Source organism: Pimephales promelas, chromosome 21 (assembly GCF_988280905.1).
Source record: "Pimephales promelas chromosome 21, fPimPro1.hap1.1, whole genome shotgun sequence".
NCBI lineage: Eukaryota > Metazoa > Chordata > Actinopteri > Cypriniformes > Leuciscidae > Pimephales > Pimephales promelas.
The window spans coordinates 19,618,280-19,635,621 of record NC_142789.1 but is presented as its reverse complement, the minus strand read 5'-3'; the positions used below and the strand labels follow the sequence as shown (position 1 = coordinate 19,635,621).

Here is a 17,342-nt window from a genome sequence, read left to right as displayed (position 1 = left end):
GGATACTTGATTATTCCCATCCTGAAGCAGATATTATCGATGATTTAATTTTCCAGTTCACTGTAAATGCTATCTCATTCAAAGCAGAATAAAATAAACACAATTTAACCTCTGAATGATCTTTTGCATGTGTCCGCCCTGTGCTGTAGAACATTTCTGATTCTGGACATGATCTCAAACTATATCTCAAGTACTTGATGTTTTGATACTGGAAATCATTGGTACAGACACTTGCTCATTCATGATTCAACAAAAATGCAGGAATGTCTGATTAACTGCATATTAAAATTGCTGCAATGTTTTGACAGACATTTCTTATAATTTTACCATCAGTTATATCAGTGCTGTCAAAACAATTTTACACAAATTTTCCTCTTGCCATACTGCAAAATGTCTACCACATTGTTTTTCTAAATATGAAAATTATACACATAAAAACTGGGGTAAATTAGCATTTTGAGAAATTAATTGTTTTCCTAGCATGAACCATGTATGTGCTTAAAGCTGTTTTACTCGAGATACCTTCAAGTGCGATCAAAAATGAGCTTAGCCGATGTCCATCGCATGTAGATTGATCATCGACGATATCTACAAGGTTTTTTTTTGTTTTGTTTTTTTCTCACAAACATTCGGCTATTAATATTGAGTAAAATGGCAACAATAAAAACAGCTACCTAGGTTATAGCCGTCATTTCATACCGCTTCCTCCAACAAGCGACTGTAATGAGACCTGCGTAGTGGATGAGACCTGTTTACCTGTTGATGAATCCACTGACTGAGAGTGCATTGCTTCTGTCTACCACGCGATGGCGGCACTGCGCAGGAGAACGGCTCGGATATTCCAGGCTGATTCTCTCTCAAGGATGTGAACCTTTCCTTCCTGTTTCAGTAACACGGGCAGCAAAACCTCCGCATAGTGAGCTGCAATAGATATCTAGCAGGTCTACATAATGGCAGTGTTCTTATCCTTAGCATTACAAAGTCGCTTACTTCACAGCTTCAATCGCGCTAAATGCGTGATTGTATTAATTTAGCATCCATTATTATAGACATTTTATTGTCGCCGCACGTCTGGATAGGCAGCATCAGGAACACGCGCCGTTCTCCGGCAATTGTTCCCACCATTCTCATGGCGGAGACTAAAATCATTTACCATATAGATGAGGAGGAAACTCCTTATTTGGTGAAACTGTCAGTGGCTCCAGAGAAGGTAACTTTGGCAGATTTCAAAAATGTCCTCAGCAACCGACCGGTTAACAGCTACAAATACTTCTTCAAATCTATGGATCAAGATTTTGGGTAAGTGAGATGATGGGAATTGCCATTGTATTCACTCATTCGTTGTATTCAGTCCCCGATGCGACTGAAGCTGTCATCGTGGCAGAGATGATTTGTCATCATTGGCACCTGCCTGTCATCTGTGATGGCTGTATCATCTCCTCCTTTGTGGGATCAGCATCAGAATACAGTCATGCTCGTGGCTGTTAAATATGCTATAGCACAACATAACGTTACATCTCTTTGCTTCTTGCATTTGCATTTTAAACCGTTTTGTTTTCATGGTAGCCGAAGTTTGACCTTTAGCAAGAGGAAGGAAAACACAACCAGCAATAACGGACACTTGTCAATAACAGGCAAACAATGTCATGATTCTGACTTATTTTCGGCCAGCTTATGAAATCTTGCTTTACAACCTTGTTAAAAAAAACATCACCAGGTGATTCTCTCAACTGGGCCTGTTGGCTGGATTTAGAGTGATTTCCCAGCTGGTCAGACTTGGAGACCATCTTAAACCAACTAAGACCAGCAAACCATGAGAAACATTATCCTTTCTAGTATTGCCGTCCATATGAACAGCTGACACTTTCCACAAATAAGATACAAAATAGTGCTTAAGTATGTATTGTTCTTTTTTTCATTTTCAACAAATGGTCAGGGAAAAGAGATCATTCTGAAAATGAAATGTTTGACCTCATGACAAATTGTTGTGTACAAAACACGGGGACTACTGAATACGAAGATTTCATTCATTTAAATGAGTTTATAATGGTTATATTTTTACTGTGATTAATTAAATATCGATTTATTAGATTGTCAAAAAAATGTGAGTGTCAATATTGAGTAAATTATTTTTATTATTGTATACAGTCAAGTCACCTTTATTTATGTAGCGACTTAGACAATACACATTGTTTGAAAGCAGCTTTACAGTGATAACAGGAATTTGATTCAATTATACAAACTGAGTTAATTTTGGCAGAGCAGCAGCTGTAAAATAAAACAGTGTCATTGTCCAGCTGATGTCAGTTCAGTGTTGATTCAGTTCTGTTGAAAAATCATCATTTATTAAATTAGTTAATTTCATATATAAAGCAGTTCTGAGGAAAACAGTGATGTCATCATCCAGCTCAGTTCACTTCTGATCCAATAGTATCAGTGCTGTTAAATCAGTATAATATTGTTAAATATTAAGTGTCCTAAACTAAGCATGCTAGAGGCGACAGTGGCAAGGAACCCAAACTCCATGAGATGACAGAATGGAGAAAAAAAAAACATGGGGATCAGATATCCTCTTGCCAACGAATGGACACAGTGTGATTATGATTCAGGCTGCATCACAAGTCAGAAATCAGATTGTATATCAGTGGCATTCAAATATTTCTTCCAGCTCTTCCAGCTCCTTTTGCTACAGTCGAGATGGTCAAGACTACTGAAGTAGGACAAGGCAAAATCCCCTGAAGTACATGTTAGTGAAGACTGTGCATCCCCATGGACTAATGTATTATATAGTTTGATGCCTTTTATCAGTCCAAGTCTTTTACAGTAGCTGCTAGCACCCATCTGGCTTCATTTATGTGCACTCAAAAATGTCTTTGGTTTTAATGTAACTTAAAACCAGTATACTCAGATCCTGATAAAGATTCATTGCAAGGATTGTTGCCTCAGGCTATTAAGCAGAATGCCCCATTAGATCCTCATTAGCTAACAAAAGGTCATTAGCTTACAAACTGCTTTAAAAGTGGTGGATTATTACTCATTATGTCTTCACTTGCAGAGTTTACACCAGACTCGGGTTAATTATTGTTTTCTTTTTGAAACCATTAATGAGGCATGATGACGTAATACTGATTGCTTTCCTCAATTGGTGAAATCTTAAAACTTGTGTTTCAGAGTATTAATACAAAAGTTCTGTCAGTGCAGGCATCATTCACAGATTAATTTAACTATCATAGAGTGAAAGTTTATCAATTGCGTGTTTTGTCTTGCTTGTCAATTTACACATTCATGCGATTTTAAACCATTCACAAGCAAGAAGCGGTGAAAGAGAACTCAATTTGGTACTTGTGCACTGTTTTGTTATGCTTGTGCACACACACACACACACACACAGCCTGACAGACAGCACACACACACACACACACACACACCCACACACAGACAACAATTTGCACAGATTGCACAGTCAAAATATGTATTGTTATGAAGAAGAAAAAATGTACATCTACAAAGCTCTGGAAGTCAATTTATCATTCGAATGTTTTCTTCTTTAGAGTAAAACTGTCTTGGTGGTTGAATGTACATAAAAATGCATGGATTGTGGTGGTGTACTGGTACGTACATAGCACTCATCAGGACTTCATGGCCCCTGGAATGGTTTGGAATTGGATGGACCTGCTACTTTTGTCATTAATGACACAAGAAATAAAAACAAAGGGCTTTTCACATAACTCTTAAACCTGGGTTATCATCATTCCAAACCCTGGGTAGAGGTACGTTTCATACTAACTTGTAATTTAGAATTTATCCAATCATGACTGTTGACACTGCACATTTTCAAATAAGAACATCAATCCAAAGTTAATGAATGTACAATGTGAAATGTCATATACCTAGAGGAGTTGTATTTGATACCCCCAGTGATGCATGATATATTATTGACCCAGGATTCCATTTACCCGGGGTTTACAGTAGATTGACCCAGGGTTAACTATTTCAATTGTGAATAGCCCTTAAATCTTTGGAAGTTTGAGTAGTAGCATGTCAAATATTGCTTTTGGTTTGAGACCCTGAATAAAAAGTGAAATGTGTTATAAGGGGACACTGCACATTCAATATGTATCCAAAATTCTTTACATTTTGTGGCTTTTATTAGTGTGGTTAGCTATTCATAGATTACATTATGAAAATCTGAGCATAGTTGAGACTAATTAAATTACAGAAAATGAAGGAAGACTGTATATTTTTGTCAAATGTTGTGTGTCGATTGTCACAAGGCTTTCTCGTGAGATGAGGAGGATTTCCATTGCAAAGTACAGATTGGCTGCACCGACATCCCACCAGCATCCCCACTGAACCTTTTCATTGAAATGCATGCACACTTTTTGACTGACTTGAACTAAAATAAACAAGATTAATTTAAAACCTTCTGTGGTAATCTGAATTAGCTTATAAAACATGCAATGAGCCAAGAATATCTTAACATTATGAAATAAATGGTTTTCTCTAATACACATTGGCCACAATTATTGGTTTCCCTAGAAATTATTATATGTAAAATCTGTGATGTATATTCACATTTATAATTAAAATTTTTAGCACACCGGGTAATATTGTCCAGTCATGGTTTCCTGTTTCACAGGACTATTAATATGATTCCACCCATTCCATTCTATTCCATCCAACACAATGAGTAAAGAAAACAAAGAATACAGGTCTGTTGTGCAGCAAAAGATTGTTGAGCTTCAAAATAGCACAAAATAGAGATTCAACAAAATGTTAGAAAATAGCGTGAAATATCCATTTCAACCATCAGGGCAATAATTAAAAAGTTTAAGAAGAACAGGAAATTTTACGAAATACGAATCTGCCTTGAAGAGGCCATATGTCTATGACCCTATCCCAAAATTCACACTTAATATGCACTTTCGGTTTTGTGGACCTAAAATTACTGCTGTGTGCGCATGTCCATTAAGTCCATGTCTTTAGGGGGTCCCATTTGTCATTTTAGTTTTCAGAACGGTGCTTGTGAGGTTTCGCCCCTTTTGCAGTTGATACGCACACTTTTGCTGGGGGACTAGGCCTGCCTCCCGGTTGGTTTAATTTAAGCCTCAATTTAGTCCTGGAGTAGCTCTAGTCTTCCTCCAGGAAATCAGCTTGTTAAACTCTGTACTAGACTAAGTCTTGGAGTATTAAAATCATGATAGAGAAAGTAGATTATTGTCAATCTGGTTTAAAGGGTCATTTTAGTCTAGGACTAGACCTAATCGCTGTCCGGGAAACCACCCCTATGTCAGCATAAATTTGGCATCATTGAGTTGACACATTCATTCCAAGCTGTCTTGTGAGATCCTCCCCATATGCCTTCTATTCAAATCCATTTTGACAGCTTGCTGCTTGCAAAGTCAGTCTAAACAACACTTTTAAACTGGATCACAGTTATACATCACACAGTACATGAAGACATCATCTAGTCCTATGAGCTCATTTCTCAGCGCATGGCAGTAGATGTTGAACACAGTGACGATATATGCAGCATGCACAACCAATGCAGCAGTTTCATACAAAAACACTTCTAATTAAATACACATGCCTTTTTTTTCTTTGTGTCCCTGCAGGGTTGTCAAAGAGGAAGTCTCGGACGATAACGCCAAACTGCCTTGTTTCAATGGAAGAGTGGTGTCATGGGTGAGCTGTGAAAACCTCTGCCTTATATAACATCTGAATCAGAGTGGAAAAGGCAGGCAGTCATGCATTCATATGCCGAGTTGTAAGAAGATACAGCACATAAGCTAAATAATATACTGGACATAAACAGTTTTAGTTCACCGATTCATTATACTAATTAAGTCTGAAAGGCACTTTGAAGTCTTACTGACTAAAGTGCAATCCATAATTCAGGTCATTGCGTTCTGCTGGATGCCATTTTTATTTAGTGCCTTTGAGGCCTTTGCCTGTTACAGTCTTTTGTTTTGAGTTTAGTAGAACAGTTCAAACATAATTTTATTAAGCAAAAAGCATCTGAACTTGACACTTAAGTTTGCTTAAAGGAGTAGTTTACTTTTAAAAAAAACTTTTGCTGATAATTTACTCACCCCCATATCATCCAAGATGTCCATGACTTTCTTTCTTCAGTCGAAAAGAAATTAAGGTTTTTGATAAAAACATTCCAGGATTTTTCTCCATAAAATGGACTTGACTGGTAACCAAACGGTTCAAGGTCCAAAAGACAGTTTCAGTGCAAACTGCAAACTGTTCAAAGGGCTTTAAACGATTCCAGACAATGAATAAGGGTCAATGAACAAATTGACTCGGGAAAAGATTCGTTCATTTTGATGAACGAGTTTGAACAGGAGAGTCACGAACGTGCGTCACAGAACAGAGGAAGGCGACCATTTGAGCTTATAAAACTTTGTTATATATATATTTTTAAATGAGCGATCGTTTTGCCTTGATAAGACCCTTATTCATCGTCTGGAATCGTTTAAAGCCCTTTGAACAGTTTGCAGTTTATACTGAAACTGTCTTTTGGACCTTGAACCGTTTGGTTACCAGTAAAAGTGCATTATATGGAGACAAATCCTGGAATGTTTTCATCAAAAACCTTTCTTTTCGACTGAAGAAAGAAAGACATGGATATCTTGGATGACATGGGGGTGAGTAAATTATCAGCAAAAGTTTTTTTAAAGTGAACTACTCCTTTAAAGGATTTCACCCATAAAAGAAAATTCTGTCATCAGTTACCTACTCTCATGTTGTTCCAAACCCATAAGACTTTGTTTATCTAAAAAACACAAAGAAATTGAGATTTCTGCCCCTCCATTGTACATCGATTCACCCAAAACTCAAACCTCGAGATCGTAAAATCCATATGAATCGCCCTGTGTAATCCAAGTCTTCTGAAGAAACACTGTCGCTTTATTTGATAAACCGATTTAATTTAATATTTTATTCAAATGCATCTAAACTTTAATCAGGGATGCACATAGAGTACTCAAAAAGGGTAAACAGAAGCTCAACTGTACTTGCTTGACGCATGAGAACAAACCTTATTGTTTAAAATGTGCTGCCCTGACATGCGAGAATGAACCTCATTGGTTCTCACGAGTCAAGCAAGAATAGGTCCATTTACCATCTGTGTTCATTCACTGATCAATGTTTATATGTAAATAAAAGACTAAATTTCATTTATTCATCATACAAAGAGATCCTGTCTCCTCAGAAGACTTGGATTTAACCACTCGATGCATATTATATTTTTAATCTTCAGAGATGGGTTTGGAACAACACGAAGGTGAGTAATTCTCATTTCAGCTCTTTTAAGTTCATCTTTGTGTTAAAATGCATTTATTTGTCTGTTTGTAGCTTGTGTTGGCTGAGAGCTCCCACACAGATGGGATGTCAGTGTGCACTGACAGTCATACTGAGCTTCCCCCACCGCTGGAGCGGACAGGAGGCATCGGAGACTCCAGACCTCCCTCGTTCCAGTGAGTAACACGCATGCCATGTATCATGTGCAACATACACTCCAGAACAAATTCACTACACAGATGCGCCAGTTGTGCGTGTGGTATTTCAGCACAGAAAACCTGACTCATAGGTGGCAAAGTGTGCCAGATTATAATAGTCTAATTAATGATATGCTAAATCCCGCCCTCACATCAAGGTGATTGGTTACAAGGTAGTTTGTGACATAAGAAACACCAGCGTTTTTTAACCGAGACTGTCTTCGGTTCACTGCATTGTTAAAGAGAAAATACTCAACAACCGTGTTGACTTAAAAATGTGCATATGGTTGGTCTTAAAGCATATTATAAACACCACATAGACATATAAACAACATTTAAAACTTGATTTTCACCACAGGGTGTCTTTAAGAGATCAAAATACTGTTTCTTCTATTTGGATTGATTCCAGGTTCAGTTGATATCAGAAATGGTATTATCTCTTCATATTGCTGTGATATAATTGCATTATATAACTGAATCGTGTGGGCCTGGTCAAGTGTAATGTTTAGTGTTCTCTGCACAATAGTTATTTAATTGTTAATTTTATGCTGCCATTGAGTTTTATGCTCAACCACTGAAAACATCCATTTATAGCGTGCACCAGATGTGCTGATTATCTCACATGAGTGCACACGCACATACACACTCACATTGGTGATGCTTTCTTTATCCCTCACACATTCTGCGTCCTGCACATGCCGTGTCACCTTAACCTGCACACACACTTCATACACCTCCAAGCTTTTTTTACATGAGGTGAAATCAGATTCCCTGATCGTTTTTGTATATGTACCTCTTCTAAAAAGCTCAAGAATCCCTTCATCGACATCAAACCAGAAATTTGCTCATTTTTAAGGCATGTCTTGTATTTTATGGTAAAAAATGGCCAAATACATATCACCATACTTCCCCAGTTGATTGATTATTAAATGGGAAAAAATTTTATTAAAAGTTTTCTAAAATGTTGTTTGAATATGCAAATTAGGCATCTAATTAAATATTCAATAATTTGCAGACATTAAAAAAAAAAAAAGTCAGGTTAAAAATCTCAAAAATTTGAAATCAAAATTTAATTTTGTTGACTTAATTGAGTCAGAGGTTTTTACTAAATTGGTGTCTCTTTTTATCACTCCATAAATTAGAAAATTCTGTCAACAAATCAATAAATCACCATGTTTTCAATAATAAAATGCAAATGATACATGAAATAAACCTTCAGAATATATATAGAAATAAAACAATATTTTTGGCCATAGTGTCTTGCCTTAAAAAAAAAAGAATATGTGTTAAATGAAAAAAAAATCATGACTTTAATTACAACGAATTATTTGAATGTGTTGACAACTCATTCAAAGCAAATTAATTTTTAAAGCAAAATCAAAAATGTTCCAAGAAACCCCCTGAAACCTGCTGAAGTAACCCATGGGGAACGTTTACCCCCGACTGGGAATCCCTGATCTACATAATAATCTCTCTCTCACACACACACAAACACACACACATGCATGTTGATGTTGTGGATGTAGGAATATCAACAGCATAAAGAGAGCAAATCCCTTTGGCTCGTGCTCCCCCACTGGGCTCAGTCATCCAGAAAGCATGAGACACAAATGTTGAAGGGAGTTGTGGTAAACAATGAGTGGTGTATCTGCCCATAGCAGAACATCCAGAAGGGACCTTTTGTAAATCTGCTTCACTGTTATGCAACGGCATGAGCAAGTATAAAATTAAACATAAGAGAGGACGGGGAGAGACATCTTGTGCATATTCATAGAAAATGTCTAGATTGGACTTAACTTAATTATGCAGAATAGTTATGATCTAACCAGAAGCGGAAATAGTAATATATCGTGCAAAAAAAAAAATGCAAATAGTGAAAGAGAACAGCAGTGTGCAGATGAAAAGGGATATAAATAGAATAGGGGCGCTGTGATGATAGTGTATGAATGTGTATAAATAGAGAAATAACAAGAATAGTAAACATCTACAAGGACATGATTGATGTAGTAATAATGTAAGGTATAATATATATGCATGGTAAACCTGTACAAAATATATAAAATATTCTTTTATAGTCTTTACTAGGGAAAAAAAACTAACTTGACATTACAGTAATATTACATATAAGCCAATATGTTCTACCAGTTTTTCCACTGTATGTGGTAAGTTTTTACTGTAGCATTTTTACAGGGTTTTTTTCTATAAGTTACAACCGTTTTTTTCTTTACTGTGTGGATGGAACATTATTATTGCAGTCACACTCGCACATCCAGTTCCTTTTAAAAGGCAAGAAATCAAAACAAACCTTATGTGTGGATTATACTTGCATAGCAGAATATATGAAGGCAGCATGCCAAATGATATAATATATGAAAATGAATGATGTGCGTTTTGTGTTGATGAAGTGGGAATTGACTTGAGCCACACATGTGAGGATACTCTGATGTAGATCACTAGTGCTGATGATGTGATATTTCTGCCCTCTTGTGGCTGATTTGTAAACTGCAAAGCACAAACTCATTGGATTATATAATTTTTGAAGTCATGTCCTTAATTTCTAACATTCATTGACTGACTCGCTGCTTACATTTGTATCACATGTTGCATTTATGCAGTATACCCTACATTTTTAGAACAACAATAATAACAATACGCTGTAAAACACTAGCGTTGAAAAGTTCGCGGTCATTTTTTATGTTTTTGAAAAGTTATATTCAGCAGAACTATATTTATTTGATCAAACATACAGTACAGTAAAAACAGCACTGTTGTGAAATATTAATACATTTTTAAATAACTGTTATGTTTATATATATTTTTTAAAATTTATTCCTGTGAAGCTGAATTTTCAGTATCATGACTCCAGTCTTCAGTGTCACATGATCCTTCAGAAATCCTTCTATGTTGATTTGGTGCTCAAGAAACATTTCTTATCATTGTCACTGTTGAAAACAGTTAGATTAATAGAACACTTTGATTAATAGAAACATTAATTTGAAATTGAAATCTTTTGGAACATTAAAAATGGCTTTTACTGTCACTTTTAATCAATTTAATGAGTCCTTGCTCAATAACAGTAATACAAGTAAATTATACTGACCAATAGAGTATGTTTCATACAAACATTTATAATGAAAAAATAAATGAATATTTACAATTATTACTAAACTTGTATTTATTACATCAACATTTTTGTATTGAAATAACAAGAACAAAAGTAACTTTTTTAATCATTAAAAATATCATTTTTACTGCATGTACAGGATATGTCCTACGGTGTATTTAAAAGTATTATATCTTCCGGAAAGGACAAACTCATTTTTGTGCGTAAGGTAAAAAAAAAATACAAAAGGTTATCACATTCAGGGGTCATACACACACACACACATTTATAGGCTACCTTTACTATATGGTGGAATAAATCTTTCACCTCACTCAGATTTCTACTGAAAGCACATATAGATGTTCATGCTTGCACAAAGACACACTTTGCTGCCCCAAGGGTGTAATTCAAAAACCGATTTTTCATGATGAAACCCCCTATGTGTCATTACCATTATTCTGTTTCTCTCTCGCTCCTTCTCTTCCCCTTTCTGCCCTTCTCACAAAGGCTAAAATAGTTTGCATTCCAGCACTTACATGTATATCTTACATGCACATACAATGTTTTTCAGAGCTCATGCTGCATATGTTTCTGTGTGCATGTTTGCTACAGTGCTAATGCAGTGAACAGCAGAGACGGTCTGGACACAGAAACTGGAAGCGAGTCTGTTCTCCGCCACCGCAGAGAGCGGGAAAGAGAAAGGACAAGACGGAGGAGAGATGAATGTGAGTGTAGCTACAAGATTTTGTCTAAATACTGTACTTTTAACATAGGCAGGGTTCCTACAACTTTTCCATTTCAAAATTCTATCCAGACTCAAATTTCACACCATATTTAATAGAAAATCGTACAGTCTGATTTAGATGATTGCTGGTTTGGCTTATGGTAAAGACGAACAGGTTCGCGTAATGAAAATGTGTGCCTTGAATTCATTCAGTCCTTTTCAACGATCACTTAACTTTTGCCATGAAAACACTCTGCTTGTACGATAATTATAATTATTTTTTTTAAATTCTTAATTTTATATTTAGAAAACTGAAATGGAGCAATAGTTTAGAAACACATTTTATTTATTTTTTATACTTGGAAATGACTCAAATCTGTACTTTTCCATACTGTGTAGGAACCCTGCATAGGTGACCAAATCCCTGCTGTACATGCCACTTTATTTTGCATTCGTACACAAAGATGATATAATCATGGCTTGATCCTACTCTGAGCATGACAAATGTTTTACGCCCTCTTATGAAGGATATTTGCCTCATTGGTGTGCTGAATATATTCGTCTTTTCAAACTGAGGTCAAAAAGTCACCTCTTTTTGTGTATGTTTATAGTGGTGTTCTCATCTTTGTCTTTTTGTGTATGCATTTGTTTGTTTTTAGCTCATTTATAAAGTCTTAATTTATCCATAATTACCTGCCATGACAGACTGAAACGACTTCATCTTTTTTAAATACGTTCTCACATTAATATTACGGAAGAATACAAATGAAGCAATCTGTCATTTAAATGACACTTGCATACATTCTCGTATTTCTGTATTTGTTCTTGAGCTTCCATTGATTGTTTGCACAATACATAACTGCACAAATAAAGACACATTAATACAATGTACAATGGCACTTTTTGTTGTAAAATACTTATTTACAACAACAGGCGTCACACACAGAACAGAATCACACACCCTTCCTGTCGTCTATTCAACATAGTCCTCACCCTTACAAAACAAATCCTTTCTCTCACACAAACACACCCAGACCTCTCAGAATAATTTATCTGTGTTTGTGATGGTAGCGCAGGTCTCTCTGTTGGCCCATTAGTTCCCGCTGATCATTAATCAGTGTGGCTTAATTAGCTGGCCAGTCTGGAAACAGTGTCAGTGGTGACAGTGCAACACTCCTTGAGTTCTGAATTAATAGGACAAAAAAGAGAAAAAAATATTAGGTTTACAAGATGCACTGTTCCTCTGGGAATAGCCAGGCAGTATCTAGGGATTCTGAGTCTCTGACTGAATTTTGTGCTGTGGCCCTTTCCTATTTGTGAACAAAATGCAACATAGGAATGTGGATTTAATTCTTTTCTTTTTTTTTTTCAATGCAAAACACAAAGAATTTTACTTATGTAACATACTAATACAGATAGGTAAATAAAAAGAAATAAAAAGATAAAAAATTAAACAAAAGACAACAGTGGGAGGGATGTGGCTTTATGCACCCTACACAGACAATATGTCATGGGCAACAAATCCAGTTTTTATCATTTTCAAATTTAGGCTACAACATTTGTTGTAGCTTTATTAAAATATTTACATAGGCTATTAAATAAAATGTAGCTGTCCTAAAAGACTCGGATGTATGTTTTTTTTAACAACATGGAAAACAGTTACTCAGGCGAAATAAACAGTTATTACTTTATTTCCACACATGCAAGCTAACGTTACACTTCATTGTATCCTCAAATGTCTGTTTAGAAGCTTTTGTCACCCCTCGACGCGGGCAAACTTTGCCTCGTAAATTATAATTGCACAGTAGGCTACATGATGATTATTTTCACGCTCGAGCAGAGACTGCGAAAATCGAAATGGTCGCGCGCTCGTTGTCGACGCGCTGCTGCTGTTGATGAATGACAGCGCGCGTCTGGCGAGAGCGCGAGCAGAAGGGGAGGATAATAAATTCATATCGCGCGCTCCCGCGGGAGTTCTTCTGTCTGTGTAGTAGTTTATTTGTGTGCACCGGCGGAGAGAAGCTCTTCTGTCGTTAGCGCTTTCTAAAGGTAAGGCGACTTTTTATTTAATTTTAAAATAAACAAAATTCGGGTAGGCTATTCATTTTATAATGTTTTGTAGTGCTATTGCTAAATATTAATTTATCACAAAGACATACGTATTTGGGTTGTGTTTGTTAAGAGCAAGTGAATATATTATCTATTATAAAGAAATAAAAGATATATTCAGAATGCTAGACTTGTAAACTGCTGCAAATAAATAAAATAAAATAGTTTTCTTAATCAGTATATTTTTACAATATTTAAAAAAGATTTAAAATTGTTTCATTGTTTTCGTATCCTATATTTATTTATTTTTTAAAACTAATTTTTGATTATTTTACGTTAAACTAAATTTGTAAGAATGAAAACTATGAATTAACTACAATTTTTTTACCAGCATGGGAAGAATTTTTTTTTCAATAGATTGCAACATAACATGCTGCCTTTGTGAATCACTCATGTAATATATTGTTATTTTATCCTGCTAAACGTGATATATCTGTAGTCTGGGTTTAAATCGGCTGCTTACACAAATAGTGGTGATGTATTGAGTAATTTGTTTCCATTTCGTTGCCTGAAGTCAAACATGGCTCTGTAATGGATTGCCTTTGCCTAGTTTGCTTTATGTAGATGTGCATTAAGCTATATCGCCATCTTTTGTCGCTTGTTTGCTCTACATCTGTAGCCTGAATAAAAACACAGAATAGAAATGAAATTTAAACATATTTTGTTCTCCATTAGTCTTGTGCATTTCCTTACTCACTATCAATTTCACTCCCCCCCACATCTCTTTTGTTCTACAGCCTGTCTTTGTGTTAATCAAACTTTCATCAAACTAATTTAGTAATGACTGCAAGTGCATGGTAAATAAATTCAAAAGACTGGCATGTGAGTGAGCATATCAGACAGTATGAGAGAGCGATATCAGCCTGTTGACAGAAGCACTGGCAGCCCAACTCTCCTGGAGTGTTTCGGGTTCCACCAGAGGCGATACCAAAAGCCCAGCTCACTGAGATGCCACCGCCTCACCAGAGCCTTCCAGCCAATTAGATGCCACCCTGAGGCAGAGCCACGCCCACAGGAGTGTATGTTTTCCCTGTTTTTAAGTTTGTCGCTCAAGGTGGGATCAAGCCATGAATATACCCAAATATATGGTTCTCTTTGTTAGTGTTTTGTTGTTTCAACAAGGCATTCACAAGCTTGCTGTGTGCATGATTTGTTCTTAGTCCCACGTGTGAACGGTCACACAAAAGCCGAGCGGGTGGTGAGGGACTCGGCCATGGGCTGTGACAGTGGCTCTATGATGAGCAGTGAGCTGGAGTCAAGCTCCTTCATTGACAGCGAGGAGGATGAGGATGCTAGCAGGTTTGGAATGATATAAAGCATAAACTTTTTGACATTTTGACTCATTCAATTTTGGCTCAGATTGTATTCAATAATCTGTCTGTTCTTCTCTTCTATGTTTGTCTCTCTCAGGCTGAGCAATTCCACAGAGCAGAGCTCTTCTTTTCAGTTAATGAAGAGACATAAGCGCAGGCGCAGGCGACACAAAGTGGCTAAAATCGACAGGGTTAGAAATGTGTGTGTGTGTTTGCTTGTGTGCACTGTTCCTACTTAACCATATATTGGGGACAAATTTGTATCCAGAAAAGAGCTAAATCTGACAAAACATCCCAAAATCTTAGAGCTTAGGTTATACTATTTATAAATAACTATATAAAAAACAATAGAGGTCTATGTTTGAATTCAGCCAGATAAATGTGTGTGTGTATGTGCATATACGTATATATATGTGTTTGACTTCTTAGGGTTTCATGTATCTCCTTTGCTTTCGTATCCACAGTCATCTTCCTTCAGTAGTATCACAGATTCAACCATGAGCCTCAACATAATCACAGTTACCCTCAATATGGGTAAGATCAGCTTGCCTTTTACATGTACCCGTACAGTGTGACACAAATTCATCACTTCCGTGTTTTCTCTTGTTTGCACAGAGAAATATAACTTTCTCGGCATCAGTATAGTGGGCCAAAGTAACGATAGAGGAGATGGTGGCATCTACATTGGCTCTATCATGAAGGGAGGAGCGGTGGCAGCAGATGGGAGGATAGAGCCAGGCGACATGCTGCTGCAGGTATATTGTAGTCTGCAAAGGCACTTCTTGAGAATATTCATTTCTGTTTGTGGTCAATTTAGTCTGGTTTAAACAATTTTGGTACGTAGTTGTTTGTGTAAACTTTGACAGTACCAAAGAGGCTGTTATTGCAACATTAAATACATTAAGCAGAACATCAGCTTTTTGAAAACTTTTGTCACAACACACGTTATTTAATGATTTACTGTTTTTAAACGAATCGGGTGAGTCAATGATTCAATTGCCCATCCATAAACTCGTGCTGAATTCGGAACCGCTTACTAGCATACTACTCTTACTTTTTTTCTTATATCATTCTATGGCAAAAATATTAAGAGTTTCGAATTCAACATCAGTGGACTCTTCCTGCTTTCATGAGTAAATCAGCTGGTTTGAACGAATCAGTTGAATTAATGATTCTATGATTCACTTATTACGACTTGCCTTCACCTACTAGTGGTTTTAGTTTCATAATAGTATCATTTCATTTTTCCCAACATATTTATATATTCAAAATGTAATATTTAGTTCAAACAAATTTGGTTCCCATTAATTTCCATGGCATTTTTGTCATACAATGTAAGTCAGTGGGAACCAAACCTGCTTGGTTACCTATAATCTTTAAATTTTTTGGGTGGACTATCCCTTTAAAAACACCTAATAGATCCGTTTTTCAGTTCAAATAGCAGATTAGTGTAATGCAGTGGATTGCTCCGCCAGTGGTGTATTAAAGTGATATAACACATTTTATATTTAAATGTATTTGCATTCGTTTTTAAGGATGAGATTTGGCCTCTAGCTCTGTGGCTTTAGTAGTGATTGTCTCTGGATCCAAATACAGCCTTCACATGCCTCCAGCAGCTGCTGATCCCTGTTGAGTGGCAGATTACGGTTATAGTTATGGATTAGACTGCGTATTTATACCGGCATTGCACAGTTTGGCACACTGATATTATTAACATTACCTTAAGGTAATTACCTTAAGATCAGTTAAATGCAAATTATTTTGCTGCTTTTTTATTTACAGAAACTTAGAAGCTCCCAGTTGACCTTGGTATGAATTTCTCAAAGAGGCTCATAATACTGCTCTGCCTTAATGCTAACATGTGTGTATGCTGCATTTTGACTTGCAGGTAAATGATGTGAACTTTGAGAACATGAGCAATGACGATGCTGTCAGGATCCTCAGAGAGATTGTCTCAAAGAATGGGTAAGAATAGACATGTCTGAATTGTAACATTGGACATGAGGCTTAGATGTAAATGTGTTTTAACTAACCATTGTACTTGTGTTCTGTAGTCCTATCAGTCTCACTGTTGCCAAATGCTGGGACCCTTCGCCTCGCAGTTACTTTACAATACCCAGAGGTCAATACACACAAACTCTTTATCTATGCTTCTTTCAGATAAACATAAGCTAGGTATGGAGATACTTGTCCATTTATCTGACTTATCTGACCTGTTTTTTCCCTCCCAAAGCTGAACCAGTAAGACCCATTGACCCGGCTGCATGGATTTCCCACACTACTGCACTAACAGGATCTTACCCACAAAACGGTACAGTCTTTTCTCTCTGACAGATCACAGCATCTCTTTTTTTGTTGCAAAGCATTATCCTAATCATCCTGTTGTCCTTCACAGAGTTTGACGATCTCCCTCTGACAGTGGGAAAAACAGACATGGCCACCATTGTAAAGGTGATGCAGGTCCCAGACTCAGGACTAGAAATAAGGGACAGGATGTGGCTGAAGATTACTATATCTAATGCTGTAATAGGTAACGTGTCTTTTGCATTCATCACCTGTGAAAATATCTCACTCATGTTATTCATGTT

General features: G+C 36.5%; 1 protein-coding gene across 2 annotated transcripts in view; it reads left to right on the top strand.

Annotated features, from left to right (window-relative positions):
• Nucleotides 1-863: 863 nt before the first annotated feature.
• Nucleotides 864-17,342, top strand: part of dvl1b (dishevelled segment polarity protein 1b) — a 52,572-nt gene continuing 36,093 nt past the window's right edge. The window contains exons 1-12 of one of the 2 annotated variants that reach the window (XM_089124965.1): nt 864-1,299; nt 5,616-5,685; nt 7,363-7,484; nt 11,221-11,333; nt 14,602-14,740; nt 14,852-14,954; nt 15,219-15,288; nt 15,370-15,509; nt 16,643-16,719; nt 16,809-16,876; nt 16,988-17,065; nt 17,150-17,284. In XM_089124965.1, coding sequence (XP_088981091.1) covers nt 1,013-1,299; nt 5,616-5,685; nt 7,363-7,484; nt 11,221-11,333; nt 14,602-14,740; nt 14,852-14,954; nt 15,219-15,288; nt 15,370-15,509; nt 16,643-16,719; nt 16,809-16,876; nt 16,988-17,065; nt 17,150-17,284 — 1,402 coding nt within the window. In that variant the 5' untranslated portion in view covers nt 864-1,012. The remainder of the gene's footprint in view (nt 1,300-5,615; nt 5,686-7,362; nt 7,485-11,220; nt 11,334-14,601; nt 14,741-14,851; nt 14,955-15,218; nt 15,289-15,369; nt 15,510-16,642; nt 16,720-16,808; nt 16,877-16,987; nt 17,066-17,149; nt 17,285-17,342) is intronic. The other variant, XM_089124966.1, reaches the window with a different exon arrangement.